This window comes from Halichoerus grypus, chromosome 6, assembly GCF_964656455.1.
Source record: "Halichoerus grypus chromosome 6, mHalGry1.hap1.1, whole genome shotgun sequence".
Taxonomy (NCBI): domain Eukaryota; kingdom Metazoa; phylum Chordata; class Mammalia; order Carnivora; family Phocidae; genus Halichoerus; species Halichoerus grypus.
In genome coordinates, this window is record NC_135717.1 from 313,084 (window position 1) to 336,863 (window position 23,780).

Genomic DNA, 23,780 nt, shown 5'->3' on the forward strand with positions numbered 1-23,780 from the left:
CCACCACAGCCCTGCCAGGCCCTGGTCCCCGGAGCCCAGGACGGGGGTCATTTGGGACCCACCCGGGATGCAGCTGGTGGGGGCTAGATGGGGACAACAGCAGGCTTCCCAGGGGAGCTGCGGCCAGGAGCCCAAGCGGACATGAGCGGGGAGGGGGCCAGACTCAAGCCCCACCTCCAGCTGCTGCCTCGGGGGACGCCTGAGCGTCGGAGCCTCTGTCTCCATCTGCACGAGGAGGTCACAGGCCCTGGTACAGACAGCACTGTTACCGCAGTCCCCACAACCCCGACACCCGCCAGGGGCCTGGCCCCGGGACCAGGCGACTCGGCTCCACTCCAGGTGAAGCAAAGCAGGTGGAGGAGAGCCTTCCACCCTGGAGCTTCAGCTCGGCTGGGAGCACCTGGCATGAAAGGTGGGCCAGCCTGTGTTGTGTGTGACGTGTCGGCAGCAGTGACAGGGAGGAGATAGAACTCGGCGCTGCTGGGGGTGGGGTGGGGGGGCGGGCGAAATGGTGGAAGGGGGTTACAGAACAAGGAGGTCCGGGGATGAGGAGCACAGCATAGGGAGCTCAGTCAGTGATGCTGGAGTAAGAGAGAGAACGGTCCAATCCCTGTGTGGTGCACGTGGAACCCGCAGAACGCCGTGTCAGCCATGCCTCACTACCAGAACCCCGGCTCAGCTCTGCAGACAGCCGTGCACGCAGGGCGTGCCCAGGGAGTATCTGCTCTGGTGACCGGTCGGAGCCCAAGGGAAGGGGGCGGCTTCCTCCTCCTCTGACCTGGAGCATGCTGCCCTCCCTGGGGGCCCAGGTGGCAGCCGCTGCTGACCCGGTTCCACAGTGGCAGCTCTGGAGGCAGACCGCGTCCTGACACGGGGCACTCACCGCACCAGCCAAGGCCCCAGCACTGCGCAGTGTCTCCAGCCTGGTGAGACTAAAGCCAGGGAGGCAGGGCGGCCCCCCGGCCCCTGGCAGAACGCTACCTGCTGCCCCCTCCCCTGCTGAGCAAAATGTGCCCCCTCCTCTGCTCCTCTGCTCAGGATCCCCCCGAGGGTCAAGGGCATGCCAAGGGCACAGTGCCCTGTCCTTCGTTCCCATCCCCAGAAGGTGGGAGGTGCCCACGACAGGCCTCTCCCCAGAGGTGGCTGAGCCCGGCCCAGGCTGGAGCACAGCACATGGGACACACCAGGGACAGCCACTCCCCAGCCAGGCACACCCACTTCACAGACCAGGACACCAAGTCTGGGTGTGGAGCGGGAGCTGCTCTGAGCAAGGTGGGGAGGCACCTAGTCCACCGCCACCTGGCGGGACCCCCTGACACAGGACAAGGATGGGTGTGACCAGGCAACTGCGGGTCTCCAGGCAGGTGCACCCGTGAAAGAGCCACCACCCCAGGGCTTTGTTCCTCTGCAACACTGGGACCAGACACACAAAAAAGAGGGTATGCCGAGGGCGGGTGTGACGTGCTTTTGCACAGGGAAGCCGAAGACCCCGAGGTCTGTGCTGGGGTCCCTGTGCGCATAATACAGAACCCTTGCTGTATGCCGAGCTACCGTCCCCACCATGCAGATGCACACACGGAGGTGCAGAAGCCCGTGGCTCAAGGGCACAGGGCCTTCAAGAGTGCAAGGGACCAGCCCCCAGCCGACAGTGACTTCTCGGGCGCACCCAGGTGCAGCCCAGGGTGACAGGCCGGGAGGGGTCCAGGCAGGAGCAGAAATGCCAGGAATGCAGGGCAAAGCCGCAACAGAGCCTGTGCGCCGCATAGGCCTGCAATCCAGAAACAATCCAGCCACAGACTGTAGGCTCCGCCGGGCGGCAGCCCCTTCCTGGCTGGGCGTGGATGCCACCCTGCCCGCCCCGGCTCCACCCAGCAGCACAGGACCCGGCCGGGGCGACAGGCACACGCAAGTTCCCGCCGCCGCCGCCAGCCCCCGCCCCCGTCCCCGCCCCCGGGGCTCTGGGCCCTCTTCCCGCACCACCCCCTCCCCAGAAGCGCACGAAGTCTTCTCTGCTCCAGCGCCCTAACGGACAAACAGGTCCTCCATCAGCCAGCTGGGGCAAAGAAAAAAAACAGGCAGGTCCCCTCAGCATCTCAGGGAAACATAATACATAAATCACACGTTGTCCACCTACCATCAGACACGTCTCCAGGGCCCAGTGTCGTGAGCAGCGTGGCCGCGAGACGCCCGGCACGGGGCGGGGGGACTGGGAGGGGCCTCCACGGCCACCACCCACGGCAGAGCGCGAGCCAGGGGACGTGGCCCCTGCGCCCGCGAGCCCCTACCCCCCACCTCCCGTCCCATGAACTGCGGACCAAAAACCACACCGTGAAGATGTGCTGCTGAAGAAATGCCTTTATAAAAACTCTCCCATGAACACGCGAACACCAGAGACGCTCGCTTTCACTCCAGAGACCCCACAGGCACCAAGGGGATCGTGACAGTCACACGGCCTCTCTGCTCGGAGCAGGGAGAGCGGGCCACGGGCGACACGGGGCGGCCGGCCTTCACTGGCTCGGCCCGCGGACGCCGAAGTCAACTCACTTCCGGATGAAGCCCATCGTCTGCTTGGCTGCTCGGCTGGGCGCGTGGCCGCCGTCTCCAAGAGGCCACACACCCGGGCAGGATGGCGCTGTGGGCCCATCAAGTCCCGGAATCCCAAGGGCAGGCCTCGCTGCTCAGGCTCTCGTGGTGGGGCGGCCCGGGGCACCTCCGAGCGACGGGCCCCGTGACAGGAGACAGGGTCTAGACTCAGTTACGCAACTAGAAAAATGTGACCACAAAGCACTTTTCACGTGTATGGGTTTTGTTGGTGGGTTTTTCTTTTTCCTTTTGGTTCAAAGAAAAAACATAGCAGGCTCTCAGGTATACAAAACTGGTAATATTAGATAAAAATACAAACTTCACCTTTACAAAACAAAAACAAAAACACAACACACACACATTTCTGTTGAATACATGTAAAGCGTAACATCTTACCAAAAATAAAGAATTTAGATTCTGTCCAAACACTGGCACAGGGCCACCTCGCTGCGGCGAGGACTGGGAGCGGCAGGCCTGGGACGGACTCGATTGGCTCACGCATAGTTCTCTCGAAATGGCTTAAATTAAAAAGTAAGATAAAATGGGGCAGGGGAGAAACACGTAAAGCCAGAAACATTTAGGAAGTGATGCATAGGTGGATATACCATGTTTATTTTAATACATCTCATTTGTTTGCATCCTGCAAGGGGAAATACGGTCCCACTGTCCTGACTTACAGCAGCCTGGTGTTATCGGTGTAAATGTCATCCAAGAGATAATTAAAAAAAAAAAAAAAAAAAAGCTAGCCAAAGAGTAAAAAGGAAAGCTTAATAATCACTTTATGGTGTAAAAAAAAAAATCCACTTAAGGCTCTCGGGAAGGTTTCTGTATAGACTTAAACAACTACGGCAAGGAGATGTGTTTCTAAGTCCCGTGGTGGTTCTGAGATATCCCTGCTCCCACGTGCCCTCAGGGCCCTCGGCCCCCGCCCGGAGTCCTCCAGAAAGCAGGCTGTGTCCCTGGCAGAAGCACCTGTAACCCTGGACAGAAATCCGGTCCGCCGAGGCACATCGCTTCCATCCCACGGGGGTGTCCCTCCATTCCAACAACTGTTTAGATATTTTTGAGTCCGTTTTGTTTGTCATGTTTTGTGGTTCTCTTTGCTCTCTCTCTCTCTCTCTTTTTTTGACAAGGAAGCTTCTTATTGTTTCACCGAGTGCTACAATACTTGCTTTGATGTCACATTAAACAAATGTATACTGTCTCTTTGTTCTCCAGAGTGTGCACGGAGACGGTTTTTCACGGAGGAGAACAAAGACCGCACGCTGTCAATGAGCACCGTACATAGTAGGTTCAGGAATGTAACACGCCATGTACATCCGTGTCCCGGAAAAGGGCTGCTGGCTTATCCTCACCTCACATCTGCAAGGAGAGGGGAGAGAAACAGACACTGACGAGGGACCGAGCATGCGCGCTGCAGTGTGGATGGGGACCACAGGGAGACACTTCACCCAATCAGGGGGACACACTCACACACCGGGACAAACCTCAGGATTTGAGGGGTTTGTGGCATTTTTCAAATCAAATATGCCTCAGTACCCTTTCTGTAACCTCCTGACCAGAACTGGGACTAGGCTCTTGGGATCTCACAGAACATTCCTTAGAACAAGCCCCATTCTCCCATTGTACAGATGAGGGAAACTGAGGCCCAGAATGGTTATTTTTTTGTCTTTTTCCTCATGTTCCTCCTCCCCCTCACCGCCAGCAGAGGGCTTGATGTGATTTCTGGAGCTCTGGCAGCCATCCTGGGCCATGAGACAACCCTGAGGATGGACACCACCAGGCAGACAGGCGAGCAGATCTACACTGAGCTCTGAGCTAAGAGCAGCTCTTCCCCATCCACATTACCTGTTCACTGCTTGTCCCAACACCGGTACTACCCACAAGCTAGCAGGGAGGCCACTTGCCTCTCACTTGGCATCTCTGTCATCGGCTGGCCCATGGAGGCCAGAGCCCAATCGATGGTGTACAGACTGGATGCACAAGCCGGCACAAAACTACCCCCAGAGCCACACCCTTGGGGAAAGCAAAAATCACAGGCAAGAAATTGTTTTGAGGCTGCTTCAGGAACCCACCCTAGTGGATCCTTTCCTCCCCAGATGATTCTAAGAATGGACCAGACCCGCCGGCCTCGACACTGCTGACCTGGCAGCTCTCTGCAGTCACTGAACCAGCACCTGGGCTCTGAGACACCAGCTCCAAGAACTTTTCCTACAACCACCCATTTGGGATGCCATGGGTTCACACGTGGCCAGAGGCAAGTACTAGGCTCTCCAGAGCAGACAGGTCAACAACAAGGAGCAGGAAGGCTGGAAACTGCCTCCATGATGACTGTGGTTGCCCAAATCCCATTTTCCTCTGGGAAGCAGTATACCTCTCTACAAACTACGCTGCCCAGGTCCTCTTGCAGCTGAAGGACGGCCAGTGTATCAGAGCAGAAGTCACTGGGTGGGACTTCTCTAAGAGGGTTCTTTTGCCCCTCTCCCAACATTACTCTTCCAACCTGGAGTTAGATGTGATTTCTGGAGCTTCAGCAGCCATACCGAGCCAGGAAGCAACTCTGAGGATAGACGGCCCCAGTCCCGCGTGGGAGAGGGTCCCTGATGAGACCTGGAGGAGGCGACGCCTGCTCCTGAACGTCTACCGCAGCTCAGCCCTTGTTGGTTTGGGTGTGTTGCCAGAAGCCACTTTCCAACACAGTAGCCAACAGCCCTGCACGTCTATAAAACATTTTCAGATAGGATCCACGCAGTCTTCAATTCTCTTACCTATCATCCCTGTAAGCCTCAGTCTTTCATCTGTCAAATGGGACGGGTAACCTGCCCAAGGTGATCCCAGCTAATAAACATCAGAGCTACCCCACTGCTGTTCAGGAACCCAAATCACTCCAGCCCTGTGACGCCGGGGCCTCCCCAATCAACGCAAGAGACCCAAGCCAGAGCGGGGACTCTGGAGCAGCAGGGGACGCGAGCGAGCAGACCCACAGCCCAGCCAGACACCGGAAGCTTGCAGGCCGATCAGGGCCGATCAATCAGAGCCGCGAGCTCGCCGCCACGGGAGGGATTCGCCGTGTGATCAGCCGGTGCACCTCCCACCCACAGGACCGAGGCACATCCGCACACAGCTCCTACCTGGTTGGCTGCGTTAGGTGGGTTTTAACCTTTTTCTTTTCCGTTTTTTACCTGACTCCCTACGCCTTCCTGTTAACAGAAGGGCAGGAGGGTGAGCGGGCCTAAGGGTTAGGGCTGCGGACCTGAGGCAATAAATAGCTGAAGTGTTTGTCTTTCTGGAAGAAAACTCAATTAGCTTTGGCACAGAGACACTTCCTGGTGCCCTTGAGCCGGCCCAACGCAGCGGGTCACAGCGCCACGCTGCCTCGGGGCGAAGTCTGACGGGACAAGGGGGAGGCCGAGAGGCCCCTAGGAGCCACCTACTCGGGGTCGGGCCTCCCTCGGCCTCATGGCTCCCGGGCCCCCGATGCCCCAACCAGGGTGGGGACGTCCAGCGTCCCCCAGCAGGCCGCCTGGGCTCGCGGTCCGGGCTGGCGGCAGCACCGGACCCTAGTGCCCGCCGAGCCCCGAGGACTCCCTGTGAAGTGAGCTGAGGGCGAGGGCGAGGGCGAGGGCGAGGAGCGCGACAGCGGCCGAGGCGGGGCTTACCCGTCTCCTCCTCCCGGTGGTCCGGGTTCAGACCGCTGGCTGTGCACGTGCATTCCAGATGCTCCTCCAGCCGCACCTGCACTTCTTTTAACTTTGGCTTCTTCCTGATGTACTCCACCTTGGCCACCTGCCCGAGACAACAGCCCCGCCGTGAACACCTCGGCCACGGCTCGCACGCGTCAGCGGGAACGGGTACGTGCTCGGCCCCACCCAGGCCAGGAGGGCAATGCCGGCAGGCCGCCCTCTGACCTCCGACCTCTAACCTCCTCCCTGCAGAAAGGCAGGAGCGCCAGATGGGAAAGTAACCTTCGGCATTTGTGGTTTGGCCCACGTTAACTGGAACCCGAAGGCTCGCTCGCGTGAGCGGGGAGGAGGCCTGCATGAGGCGCTCGAGGTGAGAGCTCTGAGCAGGGCAGGGGACGGAAGGTGTTCGCTCCCAGGTCTTGGGGGCATCTGAGGCAACAAAACCTCCAAACGCATGCTTGATTAGTAAAGGGACAAAAACCCACGGCCACGGAAAGGGGCTGCTGCACGTGGCCTGTGGTCTGTGGCCCCGGCCTCAGCTTCCTTCCCGCCTGTCCTGCTGAGGTCCCAGGAGGAAGGAGAGCAGGCCCAAGGGCCCACAAGAAGGCTGTCAGGGTCTGGACGTGGATTCTGGTCTGTGGACCGCAGATGAGGACCCCACAAGCGCCAGGCCTCACCCCCATCTCCACAGACATGGAGCCACCTCATGGCCTCAGTCCCAGGCTGGAGGCCTTCCCGGGGCCCCCCAGCTACAGCTGACCTTGGCCTAGGGAACCCCAGCCTTCTCAGAAACATGGGCAAGGACCCCGGGGCGTCATCCCAGGAGGCCGGGGGTGGGAAGGGTCTAGAACTGAGCCAGTGGTTCCTCCAACCGGGCCTCCTCCTTTGTCGGCCCAAATCACCTGGGCACAGAACCACAGCGTGGCGGACCTGCCTCTGCACCTCTCCCGGGATCTGTCGGGAGGAAATGGCCGGGCCCAGCCCGTGGGCACAAGCCCAGGCAGCCTAGAAATCAAGTTCCTAAGGACCCCAGCTCAGGCCTGGGGAAACCAGCTCCTTGTGTCGTGGGAACGCCGCTCCACGCTCCACGCTCCACACATGCACACGCAGTGCACGCACATGTCCTGTCCTACAAACTACACACACACACACAGCAGGGCATGCGCACGCCCTGTCGTGGGAACACCGCACCACCCGCCATACATATACACATGTGCACGCACGTGTTCTGTCCCAAGAACACAGCTCCACGCACACACACATTACGCCCACACCTGGCGTCCGAGGACACTGCATACACACAGTGAGCGTGGCCAGGGTGGCCTCATTTCATCCCAGCTCACGAAGAAAATACAGAACACTAGGAGCATTCCTCCCAGACCCTCTCTGCAGCCCCAGTGGGCTCCCCCCAGCAAGTGCCCAGGCCTGAGCTCAGTCCCCAGCAGGGGCGGGACCACCATCTTCCCACTTGCCCTGGACCCCGCAGATCTGGGCACACGGCAGATGCTCCCATCTGTGCCAACACTGGGGTGCGGTCCTGGAAACAGCCCCCAGGGATATCCATTCCACCCCATTTGCCTGGAGAAACTGAGGCAGAAAGGGAGCAGGGTCCACACAGGTCACACCCCAAGCGTGTGGAGGCATCAGGGAGTTGGCAGGGGTGAGGGGATCCCTCGTGGAGAGCAGAAGCCCCCAGCCTGGGGACAGTGGGGAGGGGAGGCGGTGAGGGGGGAGTTCCTGTGCAGAGGCCTGGAGTCCAGAAGCCAGAGGACCCCAGACAAGTGGGACCGGCCACCCCACAGGTGAGCTGGCCCCACGGCTTGCCCAGACCCGTCCGTAGCCACTGGGCTACATTAACAGTTAACCCGCGGTGCAAAGGGTGCTGGGTGCCCGGCGGCCGCGGGAAGTGGGATGCAGCCTCAGGTGTGAATGTGGACGGCCAGGTGTGAGCTCAGAGGTGGGGTGGGAGCCAGGCCAAGTTTGGGGCCAGGCCTGGGAGGTTTCCTAAGGAGAGAAGAGGTAGAGGAAAGGACCTCAGGCATGAGCAGCCCCAGCCACGGGGCAGGGTCTGCTCCACGAGGCACCTACCGCTCCAGGAGGCCAGGACCACAGAGGGTGAGAGAGAAAAAGAGAGAGATCGATCCTTGGGACATGGGGGCAGAGAGCCTCCACTTTCCCCTCTATAAAATGGGAACAAAGATCGTGGCCCCCAGGGTTTCACATGTATGGAAGCACTTGGAACTTTGCCACTGGGCTACCTTCTGGAGCAAGCAACCCCTGGTATGGGCATGTCGAGCTTACCAAAACCAGCCCCCAGGCCCAGAGTGAACCTCCCCTCGAGGGCACTGGGTGGGGTGCACCTCAGCGGGCCTCCCAAGAGGGCAAGAGGACCCTGGCCTGAGCCTGGCCATCGTGCCAGCCGTCCAGGCATCAGGAGCTCCAGGCCCACCTCAGCCCCCTCTCCCGGCCCAGCCCCAGGGTCTAAGCAGGTAGGTCAGAGGCCACGGCCCCCCGTTCTGAGCACTCATGCGCCCCCACGCACGGCTTCCCTCCGCCACTGGACTCTGCTGGGGGACACAGGGAGGCTGGGGGCAGGCAGCAAGGCACAGGTGGGCGGGGCCCTCTGCTCAGCAAGTACCTCACCCGGTTCCTCTAGGGGAGCAGGTACTAGGACCCCAGGCTCTGGGTGCAGGGGGCCAGGCTTGTTTTCCACTGAAGACAGACGAGCCACGGTGGGGAAGGCAGACACTCCAGGAACCCACCCCCGCCACGGTCCCCTTGGCAAAGCACTCCTCACACCGGCCACTCCAGTCTGGGAACCCACTTTCTCCTCAGACGGGCTGTTTTTATCAAAGAAAAACAAACAGCGATTTATGATTGCACCTGTTTCTGGGTATGTGAGGATTCCAAGCTGTTCCGCCACCTCTGTCTGGCCAGGAAATAGCTGCATTTTTCCCCCAAGAACACACTGAATATTAACTTCTCAAAGCAGCCTCCACACTAGCCAAGTCCCCAGAACAAGATGTTTACATCTTTGGGACCCTCATTCCCATCACCTCAGCCCCCAGATCCATCCTGGAGCCCAAACAGGGTCCCCACACCCCTCTGTCCCTCCTCCCTTTGTTTGTGTCCCGGGTGTCTGAGCTGCACCCTACAAAGAGGACATTCACCTTCCCACCGCGAGTCTGCCTGGCAGGAACCACCCCACCTGCACGCTCCCAGGGCAAAGCCGCCCGAGCGTGCGATCCAGTGATGCCGTTACCCCTTCTAAACAAGGGACACCGAGCACAGAAGCCCTGAGGTCCTGCTAGTCACGGTGTCCGGGGCTGGGCCGGGTAGAGCAACGCCCTGCTGGGGACCTCACCCCTCCCCGGGTTATGGCCTGACCACTGCAGAGTCAAGGGCAGGGCACCGTCCACGACAAACACCAGCATTTACTGAACCCCATGTGCTGGTCCCTGCAACGCTCACAGCTACCCTGTGAGGGTACAATTATGGTTCGTTTTACGGATGGGTGAACTGAGGCAGCTCAGATGGGAGACCCACACTGCCAGAGCCACTGATTTTCCCCAAGGTCCGAGCTGGATCTCATACTCCATCAGGGCGCAGAGGCCTGTCCTGGGCACCCCAGCACACACACCCAGACCCACCTTCCAGAAGCCTGAGGTCTAGCGACACACATCCACTGCCGGCCACCACGGGTGTGGCCGAGGACCTGGGTCTCTCCCTAGAGACTGGGGGCCTGACCAAGTTAACGGACTTGGCTGTAAACCCACAGGCTGCCCTGAAGGAAAGGGGAGCCCCCAACTTTCGACGCCACACAGCGAGAGGCAGGAGGTTCGCCCCACAGCCCCATCCAGTGCGACCCGACCAGAGTCACGGGCTCCGCTGTCTACACCACCCCTTCTCCTAGCCCTCGAGCCTTGGGTCTAGGGGACAGGGTCAGATGCCTACAGGGTATGGGGTCACCACTCACTGGGGAGAGGAAGAGCTCATTCATCTGGGACACCGGTCAGGGAGCATGCTTGGCCCCCTAAATGCAGACCCCAAATGCTGAGCACAGCGAGCTGGTACAGGGACGTCACTCCAGCCCGGACCAAGTGTCCACCCCTCCCCGAGATCTAATGGCAGCTATCCCCTGCGACCCCCAGGGGACCACCCTGAAGGCAGGTCCCAGAAGACACATGAGGGCCCAGCCCCAGAGAGTGAAGGACCCACACCTGAGACCATCAGTTAGAGGCACAAGACGCCTCAGGCCACCCTCCCTGGTGGTCACGGAACAGAGCTGGCCATCCACCCCAGCAAGTCCTGACAGTCACAGCCTGGGGGCCTTCAGCTGAGCACACCAGACAATCCACCATCTGGGCCTCATGGGGTGGCCGCTCCCAGCCTTACCTTACCTTCTCCAGTAAGCAACCTTTAATTGTGATCAAAAGGCCATAAAGCAGAAAACCACGCACATGTCAGCCCACGGCAAGACCTCCCACCTGCCCAGCCACACGGGGCCCCTGCTGGCCCCCAGCACCCCTCACAGAGGCTCGGCCCAGGACTCAGCCCCAATGGAGCGGGGACAGGCTCCTGGGCAGGCGTGGGGGCCAGGCCGGCCTCCACAATGGACCTCCTGTTCCCACTGACCTTTTGTCCCTTCTCGGCCAAAACCCCCAGTGTCTGGGCCGGATGTTTTCCTGCCAATGCTCTGATGGGTGGGCAGGGAGAAGGGGCTGCCTTCCCTGAGGGAAAAGGAGGACGGGGTCTGAGAAGAGCAGGGCGCCGGACATGGAACCAGGCCACTGGGCTCCAGCTGCAGGTACTCAGCCCCTCTGTCCCCTCGGGTGGACCACGACCCCATCTGAGCAGACGAAGGCCTGTGGGGGGAGCCCTGGCCCAGCGCCACCATCTGCTGAGCCCTTTGGGCCTGTGCCCAAGGCAGATATGGGCCCCTCCCACCCACTCAGGGTGGGCCAGGAAGAGGGGGTCACGGCCCATCCCAGGACCAGACACGGGGAACCCCGCTTCATTCCGGCGCTGCTCTATCTTTGAGAGTCCAACTGGACACCCAAAGGAAGGCTCTATGCCCAGCATCCACGTGTGGGACTGTCTCACCTAGAACACTACCACCCCCACGCCCAGGAAGAAAAGATCTCAGGTGTCTGGATTCTCGGAGCTCATGAAACCCCCTCACAACATACCGTAAGTGAGGACACGGAGACCCGAGGGAAGCAGGCCAGGGTCCCACAGCAGGCTGCAGGGGAGAAGTCTCAGTGCGGGAATGCACAGCCCCGTCCCCTTGGGCCTCTGTTTCCCCCTTTAACAAAGGGTGCAGAGCTGGGCTCCATGCCCAGCCGGGGGCCCTGGCAGCATGGAGTCGGGAAGCCAAGACAAGAGCCAGTGCCCCAGAGAAGTGCACCAGGGCGCTGGGAGCCTGGGCGTCAGGGGAGTGTCCGCCGTGGAGAGCACAGAGCAGCAAGCCATGGAATTTGCTTACTCAATGCCCCAAGTGCTCGAGGACCAAGTCCCCAGAGGTCAAGGGGAGCCCCAGTTACAGGCCTAACATGTCTTCTCACGTGACAAGCAAGTGTCCCAGCCAGCTACATGACCCGTAAGTAAGAAAGTCTCCCCTGCACTTCACTCTGGGGCCAGGGGCAGACATCCAGGGGCCCCGAAGAAGGGCACACGGGATCTGAAAGAATCTCCAGTCGAGGAATGGCTTCTGACACACCCCCAGAGTCTTCATTCCAGGAAAAATGGACGCACTTGCTGCCGGAGGCTCAGCTGAGTGGGCAGTCCACCTCCACTCAATAGGTGTCCCGCTGCCCAAATGCAGAGCCCAGGGTTACGGGGGACCATAACCCGCCCAGAGCCAGCTTCCAGGGAAGGCAGCCCCCTGCCCTAGACCGGGAACACCCAGGACGCTCCAGCCTAGCCACACTTCAGAGAAGCCAAGACACTCTGGATGCCTCCCCTCCCACTCTATCCTTTTGGAAGCAGGAAGACGGCACCCAGACGGGCTGAGCATGCAGAAGCAGAACAGCTCCACTCCAGACAGGGGCCCGGCTGTCCTGGGACCCACTTGGGACCTACACAGCCCTAGACACCAAGTCACTGTGTTTCAGACCCATTTCACAGATGGGACAAGTGAGGCCAGAGGAGAGCAGACCCACGCCCTAGGAACTCCTCCAGCCACTGGGCCAAAACACCAACATTTGGCCAAGACCCCAATGTGGCAGCCCAGAATGACCCGAAGAAGCAGATTTCCCCCAAGGACCAAGGCGGGAAGAACAAGGAGCCCCGACACGTGTAATCTGAACGTGACCTTCCTATGCCCCCAGCACTGCCCTGGAAGTCACCAGGGCCAGCGCCCTGCCCCGGAGAGGGCTTTGGGGCAAGCGCCTAGCTGTGTGCCAGCTCCCAGGGACTGCAGGAGCGTGGCAAAGCAGCCAACCCGGCACCGACCCTGAGGGTCTCCAAGCAGAGCATGGCTTCCCAGGACGAAGGGAGGGGCTGGCTTTGCAGCCCCACCCCCAGGACCAAGGCACCCCCAGGATGGCCCTCCGCAGGAGTCCCTGGACACACAGCCCACAGCAGAGCGGGGTGCCCTCCCTGACTTACAGACAAGGGACGGAGGCCCGACAGGGCAGGCCCTGCACCCACACCAGCTCTCCTGCCCTGTTTCCCGTGTGCTTCTGGGGAGAGACTCTGAGAGGACCCCGACCCCTCTCGCCACGCACCACGGCCCCGCTCAAGTGCCTGCAAGAACTCTCTGGGGCTTGGGGGAAACAGCGGGCAGCACGCACACGACCCGTGGGGTCCTGCGCTGTCGCTTCGTGGGGGAGGCTGCGTGCAGGGGCGGGGGGACCAGAAGCCCACCCCCCAGCAGCCGGCCAGCCCCACGTCCCGGCTCCGCCACCAGCCTGCCCCGCACCCGGGTCTCGTGCAGCGGCCACGTCAGCCTGGGGCGCCCCGGCGGGGCCCAGGGCTCACCTTGACGCTGCGGTGGTGGACGCGGGAAGGCTGACACTTGACGCTGCTGGTATTGCAGCAGCCCGCGCAGCGCTTCACCTCGACGCACGGCGGCCAGATCAGGAAGTTGGCAGACGTGGGGTCGACCTGGCTCCGAGGTATCTCGTAAATGACCGTCCTGGTCTTGCAGACCGCGGGGATGGCTTCCTCTGCAGACCAAGAGCCGAGGTGAACGCACGGGCCGTCCCGCCAGCACCCAGGCCCACCCTGTGACCTGAAGCCCTGAGGGGGCGTGCCCCCCGCGGCTGCCGCTTCGTCCTCGTGGCACGTCGCACCGCCCCAGGACCTAGCAGGGATGGAGAGACACCCCAGCCCCCGACACGGTGCCTTCGGCCTGGCCCAAGGAGGAGCAGTAGTGAGGGCCAGGCGGGGAGGCCCCAAGGCAAGAGGGCAAGAGGCCCCACAGCCAGTGGACACATCAGGGCCCAGCGCCAGCAGCTGCCACAGGCCCCAGGCCAGGCCCAGGAAGGGAGGACACCCGAGACGGGCAGCGGATGCAGGATGCGGGACGCAGGACTCGGGCCTGCCTCCCCAGCCCACCGGCCGCAGACCTGCTCACTAAAGGCCACCAAGAGAGCACCCCACCAGCCGGGAGGCTGCCCTCCCAGGAGGGACTGGCTCTACCTTCCACTCTGTGCTCCTCAGCACAGGCCGATCTGTCTGACCCGAAGCCCCGAAATGCAGTGGATGCCAGGGCACCACTGCCCGATGAGAAACCCACCTGGGGACCCCAGCACATGCGCCTTCCTCCCCACATGCTGCCTTACTAATCCACGCCGGCCCCTAGGCCCACTGGGCCTTGAGTAACGCAGGGCCAGGCAGGCAGGCCTCCAGAGCCCAGAACTGGAGGGAGCCACTCCTGGCCGCAGAGGGGCTGGCAGGACCCCCGTGGCCAGCACCAGGCAGGGCCCCGTCCTCTGCAGACAAGCAGAAGAGCCTGAAATGCAATCGAAGGACAAGAGGGGCCTTGCCCCAGCGCCAGGGATGGGTGCCAGCCTCTCTCTTGCCCATCCCCCCACAGGGGCCAGAAGACCTCCCGAGAGCCCTGGGAGACTCGGGGTACTTGCATCCTCCCCGGTGGCCTGGGAGCACCTGGGAGGGGGCGCGCGGGGTCTCCCAGAAAGGGCCTGCCAACAAGGAAGGCTGGATGCTGGAGATCTGGCCACTCCAGTGCGGGAAAGGGCTCTGCTCGCGGCAAGCAGCCCAGGGCCCACCGGCTGTGAGGGGCCTGGGGACCCTGGCCAGGCGGGGCCGAGGGTGGAGCCAGAGAGACAGTCCAGGGCTCCCCATCTGGAACAGGACAGGCCTGCTGAAGCGCCCTCACCTCTGACGCCGGTCTGGAGAACAGGAAATCTACAGTCCTACAATAAACGTCATCTGGGTGGGCCCGCCTGCCTTCGGGAGGACTCCTCACCCACACACTGTGCTGAGACAAGAAGCTACGAAATCTACCTTCTGGGGGGCAACTAAAGCTCAGAGGGGGGCAGTCACTGCCCGAGGGCACACAGCAGGGAAGAGCAGTGTGGGGGGCGCACACCCAGGCAGTTAGGAAAAGCAGGAGGAACCCCCAGGGTGGCACGGGACTCGGGGGGTCATACCCCCGAGCCCCGCTCCCAGGGCAGGAAAGTGCAGGCCAAGATCTCTCTCAGAGCTAAGCCAGAGCCCCGGAAACCCCTCGCAGCCTCAAGGGACCAGACAGACATGGGGATGCTCTGCTAGGGGACAGGATGCAAACACCCCACAAACCCACGCCCGGCAAGTGGGGTGGGGGCCACGGGCAGGGGCGTCTGCTGGCGGCCCATTCCGTGGCTGCCAGCCAGGCCACCGCACTACAGACTGGAAAGGAAACACGACCACGTTTGCAGCGAGGCCTCCTCCAGAACAGGCCCCAACAAGACCGGGCACTTAAGGAATTTATGATGGCTCTCCTCTCCTGGAAACTCTTGGCCCAGGCCAGCCTACAGCAAGCAGCAGACGGGCCGGGGCAGGGAGGCGCCCCCGGCAGAGGAGGGAGGCCTCCGGAGAGACGGCGGGCGGCCGGGGCTGAAGCTGCTGGGGCCCCTGGGCCTTTGTTTTACGGAGGAGCGAAGGGATGACTCCCTGAAGGCCCCGTGGGCGAGAGCTCCCCAGCTCCCCCAGAGTCCCCAGCCCCAGCGCCCCCTCCCCACCCGGCAGACCCAGGGCTCACCAATGCTTCTTTTCCTCCGGATGGGCACGGGCAGCTCCTCAGGTGCATGCTTGGTGGCATGGCTCCCGTGGGCTCTCAGACTCGCTTCCAAAGCATCCTCAGCCCCTACAGATAGAAAGAGGAAATGGTGACCAGCTGGCCCACATCTGTGGGGCACCCCGGGGCCTGTCCAGCGGTGCTTCCTACCTGCCTCCCCCAGACAGACAGGGTCCCCAGGGAGACCCGTCACTCCCACGTGTGCAGAGGATGAAAGACTCCCAACTGCCAAAAATCACCTGCCGACCTCCGGGAAGCCTACACGGAGGTCCCCCAGATGTGGCACTCTGCAGCAGGGGTGCGGACCTGTGCAGTCGGTGCGGAAGGGGCAGGTGATCCCCCGGTGAGGGCCGGCCTTCCTCCTCCGTAATACCCAGGACTACCAGGCCGGCTGCCCCCAGGCAGGCCCACCTCCTGGGAACGGCCTCGGGGACAGGGCCCCTCCAGCGGCACCGAAGGAGAAGCGCATGCGAGCCGCGACCTCCCTGCTGAGCACGTGTGTCTTTCTCTCCCTCTTCTTACTAAACCAGGTCTGGGCCGACAGCTGGACTCCGCTTGCTCCTGAACTTAGTCCACTCGGAGGCCACGAGAAATGCAAGTGGGGAAAGTAAAGGGACAGGAACCCTGGTGTCCAGCAGAGGGGGCGGGCTGGCAGAAGCAAAGCGTGCTGCCCTCAGACACAGACCCACTGTGCCAGGGCTAAAATCAGAACTGGACCCTAATCCCCCAGGCCTGCAACGGCACCTGGTACACACACCACCACCCTCGCCCCCCCAGTGCCCCTGGGCAGCCTAGGTGAGTCCCAGGTCTCTCAGATTCCTAGAAGGGACAGGTGGGTGGGAGGGACACACAGTCCTGCCACCTGCCCCTGGACCCGGCCGGCCCCAGTGACAGTGCCGGCACCTGGATGAGGGGGGTCACCCCTGGCCTGCCCGCCTTGGCCCCCAGACCCAGCTGGGGGGGTCTCTTTCTACTTCCTCCTCCATCCCTGGCTCCCCAGTGGATGAGCAGGGGCACCGGGTCCTGAGAAGCCTGCCCCCATAGCCAGGGGCTCCAGCAGCTGTGCAGACCTCCCCGTGTCCTGCTGTCCCTTCCCTGAGAAGCTCAAGCACAGTCCTGGGCAGCAGCCCGGGCCTCCGGGGCCACAGCGACTGTCCACAAACCAACAAATCCAAAACCGCTGCTCACTTAAAATGAAAACCAACAACCAGGCAAAAGGTACAAACCGCAAAAGATGCGCCCTTTCCGAAAACTAGAGTCTGGGAAGAACCCAGCTTCTCACTTAAAATGACTCAATGTTCCACTGCCACTAATTTTTTTGAGACCCAAAATAAGATCAGAACACAACTATTCATGCAATAAGAATTTCCCATCAACCAACTGTTACAAGAAGCATTTTTTCACGAAAAAGTGACATTTATGAGTCACGCCCCAGTGGTAGCCATCTTGCCATCCTCAAACCAAAGACCTGCTGGCCCATCCTCAGCCTCCAGGAGAAAACGCCTCATCGGCCACCATCTTCCCAGCCTCCCGAAAGCCAGGTGTGAACCGCTCCGCGGGTGCCTCGATCCTGACACATCTGCAGGACCTGACGCGGATGACGAACAAGGACGTGACTGCAGGAGCTGCCGGGAGCCCCGTCCTGGCCGCTCGCCTGGACAGACAGAGAAGACCACAGCCCGGCCAGCTGATGGCCAGCGCTGAAACCTGAACCGGCGGGTGGACTGCTTTCAAGATGAGAGCCCTCCTCTGCCCCCTGATCAAGATGGGTGGTCGCCGTCCACGCTGATGGGGGGCGGCCTGAAGCCTGACACTGCTTGAGAAATGACCCAGCAGTGACTTAGGAGAGAAGGCCCCGCCTGAATGAGGTCCTCAAGCTGCTCTCAGGACAGCTAATCAAGGGGGTTTCCCTTTTGTCTTGCACGCACAAATGCCCAAGTGACAGCTCAGGATGGGGACAAGTCCTCCGGCCTTCAGTCCTGGTGGAGCATTAATGGCCCAAGCAAGATGGGGACATTCACGCATCTGTTACTCAGTGACCCCACCGCACGGGCACCAGGCCAGGCTGCTCGGAGAACAAAGCTCCCCCCTGGCCGCCTCACTGCTGAATGGCTGGTTTCTCATCACAGTCGACACACAGGTCCCAAACTCCAGCCACTGGTCATTCAAAGTCCACACGCTGGTCTCTGCACCCAAAAGCCCCACGTGGAAAGTCAGCTACCCCTGAGCTCCATGCACACCCTGGGGATTCTCAGACTCAGTGCCGTCCTCACTGCCTCCGGCTTCATCTGTAAAATGGGGACACAGCCGCCCACTGTCCCATCCAGGGTCCCATCCAGAGTCCATCACAAAACCCCGCCAGGGAGGAGAGGGCCTGTAAGAAAAAGCCTTTTCTGCTTCCCAGGCCTGATTAGCTCTACACCCAAAACACCGACCTGAAGGGGCTGGGTCACCCTTGGAGTTACAAAGAGGGATTTAGGACTACCAAATGGGTTTCTCCACACCCCAGCTCCTTCCTAAGGGATCCCAGGCAAGCCTCCAACTGGACCTCACGGGGGTCCAGGGCCTGGAGAGCAGCTTAGTCCTCAGATAATTGGCCCCTCAGCTGTTTACAACCTTCCACAGTCGCAAGATCTGTTTCAACTCTTCACTCTGGGCGGGAACAGGTGTTGGGGGAAAAAAGAGGGCAACGTGAGCTCTAGGAGCATCCAGTGGCAGCTTCCGTGCTCGGAGACCAGCACTGCCCTGGCTCGCAGCTTGCCCCTGTGAGAGGGTACCAGGCCAGGATGGAGACCCACTTTGGGATCGGTGTCACACAGGGCCTCCTGGGGGAAAGCTAGTGAGCAAAGAAGATCCTAGAAACCCCCCTCTCTTCTCACTCCAGTTTCCCAGGCAGGAGGAGTTCTACCCCAGAATCCGAGTCAAACCATGTGACAGAAGGTGGAAGACGGGGGGGGGGGGGGGGGGGGGGGGCGGGGGGCAGGAGGAGGACGAGCACCCAGGGCTTTTTATAAGGGGGCAATTTGAAACCAGCCAGGGAACTAGCTAGTGCATCCTGCTTTTTCGGTTTGGACCCTCCCAAAGAGGCTCTGCGCCCAAAAGCCCCCAGGTTAGGAATGCCATCAGCATAACCCACCAAGCTGCAATGCAAAAAGTGTTAATGGGTGGGGGGTGGGTGGGGGCGGGGCTGCAGAGACCAGAATAAGAATGGTCCCAACAGAAAGTGAATGGCCCATTTCCCGGTGGCATCCCAAAGCCGTCCCACAGGGAGGCCCAGCCCTGCACCAACCTCGCTCCACCAAGCCAAAAAAAAAAAAAAAAAAAAGTCCTGAATCTTCTCAGGGAGGCGGCCTCCCCACTTTCACAGATCCGCCAGGGACCAGCAGAATGTAGGCGAGTGTTTTCCTCAGCTAACCAAAGCCAAACCCTTCTCCCCAGGGTTACACATCAAGGAACCAGACCAAAATCCCCCCTGGCCCAACTCTGATCTCCAAGTGAAATTCTACCCCCTTCCTGATAAGGATCAGCCAAAGGATTTCCTGGGTCACGAAACTACAGAAACCATCGGCCTTGCTAGCAAATGGTCTTGGCATGAAATGAAAATAGTTCAGGCCTCTCCACCACCATAATTAGGTACAAATTTCCAAATGACTAGACCATGTGATTTTACTTAATTCTTCCCCCTGCCCCCCCTTTGAGGGTAGTCTGCAGCGAGAGCGAAATCTTCACTGAAAATTGTTCCAACCAACCTCTACCACCTTCAGCCTTCTGTCTGACAAGCCCATTTTGGGCCTCTTTTTAACCAGACATTAATAAGATGTATTTCTGTAACTAACCCTCGCATGGGTGTTCCCCCACCAAGTACTAATTTGGAGCAGGGTACCGCAAAGATGTGGGCCAGAATCCCTGCCCTCTAGGAAAAGGCTCCCTCCGGTCCACACCGCAGCCACCAAAACCACCAGCTCCCACCCCACCAGGGACAACCTGGGTCCCTGGTGACCTTTCCCCACCAGTCCCCTCCAACTCCGCAACCAATACCAAACAGCTTCAAAACTCTGCGTTTACAAATAAACTATTTTCTAAAGTGCCTAGGCTCCAGGGCCTGAGGGTGAGCCCCAAAATAGTCCCCAGACACCAGATGTGTCCAAGATGCGCCTTTTTATTGGCCTGTGAAAAGAGAAAGGCACGGGTCTCCTGCAACCACAAAGGCTGGGCCGCCGCAGGAGCGGGGCACCAGCTCGCGGCGATGACAAAGCGGCCCCGGCCCGGGGGCGGCTCCTCCCGCGCGCCTGCCCGCGGGGCGTGAGGCCAGGGCTCTGCGCCCAGGCCCCGGCCCGCTCCGCCGCTCCTCCCGGCCCCACAGGGCAGGCCCGGGGCCTCCACACCTGGCCCCGGCGCCGGCGCCCTCTACGCCGCTGAACTTTCTGTGACACGCGCGCGGCATTTTCCTTAAATGCAAAAACAATCCCCGGGCGAGCGAGCAGCTCGCAGCCGCCGCCGGGAGAGAAAGTGGGGATTGGAAAAGAAACTCCTGACTCATCCGCCTGGGCTTTTATGGCCCGGGACTGGATTCTGACCTTTCAGTGCGCTCTTGCGCCGCGCCCGGCCCGGCCCGAGCGCGGGAGGCGGCGCCGGGCGCACACCCCGCACACCCGCCCCGCGCGCCGAGGGAAGGGGCGCGATTTACCTACGGAGTCTATCTCCAGGAGTCGCTGGAGGTCCCGGATGCTGTGGATCTGACTGTGCGCCAGCCTCTCAATCACCTCGCGGGGGATCTCGGCTTCCTGCAAGCAGAGCCACACGGTCAGCGCCCGCCGCCGGGCCGGCTAGCGTCCCGCGCCCCGCGCCCCCCGCCCCCGAGAGCGGCCCGGTCCCCCAGCCGAGGTTGCCCGGCCCCGAGTCCCAGGCCCTCGCAGCTCGCGGGCCGCCCGGCCCCTCCCCGGGGCCCTGGAGTCAGACGCTGAAAGGGGGGGGAGGGGGACTGGGTGCGACCCCAAATTCTCGGCCCACATCCAGGTCCGCCTTTGCAGAAAGCAACCCCTCCCACCTTTAAATTTTCAAACAAAAGCCCGGCACCGCGCGCGGCCTCTCCGCCCCGGGTGTCAGTTACAGGAGGTCTAGGGGCAGCGAGGGGCCCGAGGAGTTTGATTTAATAGTGAAATCGACATGCAGAAAGATCAAGTTGAAATGCGTCACGGATCGGCGACGAAAGTCACGGCAGCCTTAACACTTTAATCTAGCCAGGGGCTTAAATTTCACACCGCGGAATCCCGGGCCGAACCTGCGGGGTCAAGGGTCTCCGTCGCAAAAACACGCGCGCGCGCGCACTCACTCGTTCACACGCGCGCCCCACCCGCTCCGGCCCGGCCGCGGCCCTAGCACCGCCCAAGACGCCCCAAATCCAGCGGGCGGCTGGGAGAGGCTGCCCGGCAACGGGAGGGTTAAATCTCCACCTCTCGCAGCTCCCGATCCCTGCCCAGACCACCCCCACCTCGCGGGCTCCCCCCACTCCCTCCAGATTTTTAAAGGGAGTCGGGGGTCGCTGTGTGGGTGTGGGTGTGGGAGGGAGGGGTCTCAAGCACTAAGTTCCCACGACGGGGGCTGCAGAAAAGTCATTCATCACAGCAGAGCTCCCGGGGATTCGGGATTCGACATGGGGGGCGGGGGGGGGGGACGCCGGCGGTGGGAGGACGCGGGCGACTGGCCCGGCCCCGGCTCGTCTCGCTCAGCCACCTGTAAGCAGGCCCTGGGCGGGCGGGACTGCGCCGGCCCAGCGGCCGGGCCAGGCTGAGAGACAGGGACCGGGGGGCTGCGGCCCCGCACCGCCCACCCTGCCTGCCGGGGGCTTCCGCCGCAGCCGCTCCTGTTTATCCGTTGCTCTTCTCCCCTCCCTGGTTCCGCCAGGTCACACACACCCCTTTCCGCGCTCCCCCCACCCCGATACTGCATTGTCCGCCGCGCCCCGGGCTCCCCTCCCCGGAGAGGAGCCCGCGCCCCCCGAAGTTTCTCCCCACTCGTCCACCCCGCGCCACTCCGTCCCTCCAAGGCAGAGCGACGCAACACGCTGGAAACTCACCAGACACACTTCGGCATGGCAGAAAATAAAACCCAGTTGGAAAAATCAAAAAATCGACCACCCTAGCAGAAATCAAAATGCGCTCTGCAGATCCCCAGAGCCCGAGGCGCCCCGGCCCGCGGGTGGTTGCAGGGGGCGTGCGCCGGGGGAGTCGGAGAGGGGACGGGGCGCGGGGGTGGCACCCACCTCGGCCAGGGCATGGGCGAGGTATCCGCAGCCGAGGAGTAGCAGGCAAGCCCAGGTCCTCATCGCGTCCCGAGGCGCTGGCGGCTCGGCGGGGAGGCGAGGCCGCGGGGCGGGCGCTCCAGCCGGGCTCCTGTGGCGGCGAAATTCAGTACCATCCCTCAGGGAGCGCGGCCCGGAGGAGGGTGGCGCGGAGAGCAGCGAGCCGGCGGAGCGCGCCCGGCGCGAGCAGCGAGTGCGGGCAGGCAGGCAGCGCCAGCGAGGAGGAGGAGCAGGGAGTGCGCGCTCGCCGCGCCCGCCGCGCCGGGAGCCTCCGGGCCGCCGGGTAGGGGGTGGGGACGGAAGGGGCGGAGGGCGGGGGCTGGGCCTCTTCCTTGGTGCGTTCCCGGTGCTGGCCGCCGCCGTGCTCGCTCCCCGGCGCTGGCTTTAGGAGCGACCCGGCCGGTAATTCTGCATATTTGCGGGCGTCAGCCCCGAGAGGGACCCCGGAGCGAGGCTGGAGCCGCCGCCGCCGCACCACCCATCACCTGTCTGGACGCCCGGCCGGGCCCCGGCCGCGGGCTCGCGCTCTCCCTGCGGGCTGCGGGCGACCCTGCGCGCCCACCGCCGGCCCCGCGCTCGCCTCCGGCCTCCTCCCGCAGCCGCCGCCCGGCCGGGCACGGCGCGGCCCAGCACGGCGCGGCCCGGCGGCCTGCGTGCGCCCCTCCGCGGCGTGCCCTCGGCTCTGGCGCCGCGCTCCGCCCTCCGCCGGCCCGAGCCGGGCAGCGCCCGGGGCCGCGCCGCCTGGCAGCCGCCGCCCGTCCGGGGCCTCGCCGCTCCGGCCTGAGGGCGGGCGCAGGGCCGAGCCGGAGCCGCCGCCGGGGAGAGGAGGAGGAGGCGCGGACAGGCCCGGCTCGCCGGAGTTGTGCGGGCTCCGCAGGGCGCGCGTGTGGAGCCGGCCGCCGGCGAGGAGGGGGTTATAGCGCCGCCGCCGCCGCGCCCCTCCCCCGCCCCCTCCCCCTCGCCTCCCCCGGATTCCGGGCCCCGGACCCGCACCTCGGAAGCGCGCGGGGGCCGCACGGGCCGGGCAGGGCCCGGCCGCCGCCGCCGCCGCCGCCGCAGTGAGCACACGCTGGCGCTCACGCAGGCAGTAAAATCCATCAAAGCCCCGCGCCTGGCTCCGAGCACAGCCGCCGGGCTCCGCTCGCCCGGCGGGGCTCCCCGCGCGCCCCTCCCTCGAGCTTGCCCACCCTCCAGTGCCAGCTGCAATCCTGCGGCACCGGACGGGGAGGGGAGGAGGCCGCCACAGAAGAGCCGCCGTCGCCGGCTCGCCTCCCTCGGGCCCCAGCGGCGGCCGAGGGCAGCGCCCGGAGCTGCTACGCCAAAAAGGGCAAAAGCGAACCGGCCCCCGCCTCCGGCCCCCCGCCCCGGCGCTCGGGCCTCTTTCCACCGTTAGGATCCAGGGCTCCTGCCTCCCCGTCTCCATAAAAGGAGGGGGAGTGAGTTTCTGGTGAGAGGTGGGGCGGGTTTAGGGGCGCGTCTGGGGCACTCACCTGGCGGCTGCCACGCGCCCCCGCCCAGAATCCGATGCCTGGGGCGTCTGAATGAGGAACCTCCACCCGCATTCCGAGATGGGAGAGCGCCCAGGTCGGAGGAGGGGGTTGCAATGTGTCTGGTCCCCACCCTGGGACCCCGCGTCCCCACTCCCTCGTGGAAGCCTGGGCTGCGGCCTGAGCCGGGAACTCGAGGGGGCGGAAGGGAAGGAAGAGAAAGGAGCCGCTCGCGAGGAACCCCCGGAGTCTGAGCCTCCCACGCCGGGATCCGCTGGGCGCACAGAGCGCCACCTCCGGCCGAGGCGCGGCACAGAGCGCGATGCGGGGGAGCAGCGCGCGAGGCCGAGGCCTCAGCCGGCTGCACCGCTCCCCTGCCACGCAAGGGCAGGTGCACCCGAGCTGGGCAGATTCCGCCCGCCTGGAGCAGGTGGGATCGGACCCCGGCGGGTCCCTCGAGGCGACAGCCGAGCCTGGAACCA

At 62.8% G+C, this 23,780-nt stretch overlaps 1 protein-coding gene across 4 annotated transcripts; it reads right to left on the reverse strand.

Annotated features, from left to right (window-relative positions):
* Positions 1-2,335: 2,335 nt before the first annotated feature.
* On the reverse strand, positions 2,336-23,553 carry PDGFA (platelet derived growth factor subunit A). Of its 4 annotated transcripts, none has more exons than XM_036103186.2 (8): positions 23,302-23,553; positions 21,773-21,902; positions 20,198-20,294; positions 15,475-15,579; positions 13,248-13,435; positions 6,243-6,369; positions 5,715-5,783; positions 2,336-3,945 (listed from the first exon to the last, which is right to left on the reverse strand). In XM_036103186.2, exons 2-7 carry the CDS (start codon positions 21,833-21,835, stop codon positions 5,728-5,730), a joined length of 636 nt encoding a protein of 211 aa, XP_035959079.1. In that variant the 5' UTR covers positions 21,836-21,902; positions 23,302-23,553; the 3' UTR covers positions 2,336-3,945; positions 5,715-5,727. The 4 variants fall into 4 exon arrangements, with proteins under 4 accessions (XP_035959079.1, XP_077930319.1, XP_077930320.1 ...); XM_078074193.1 differs by lacking the exon at positions 23,302-23,553 and adding an exon at positions 22,805-22,909; XM_078074194.1 differs by lacking the exon at positions 23,302-23,553 and adding an exon at positions 22,297-22,315.
* Between the last annotated feature and the right edge of the window lie 227 nt (positions 23,554-23,780).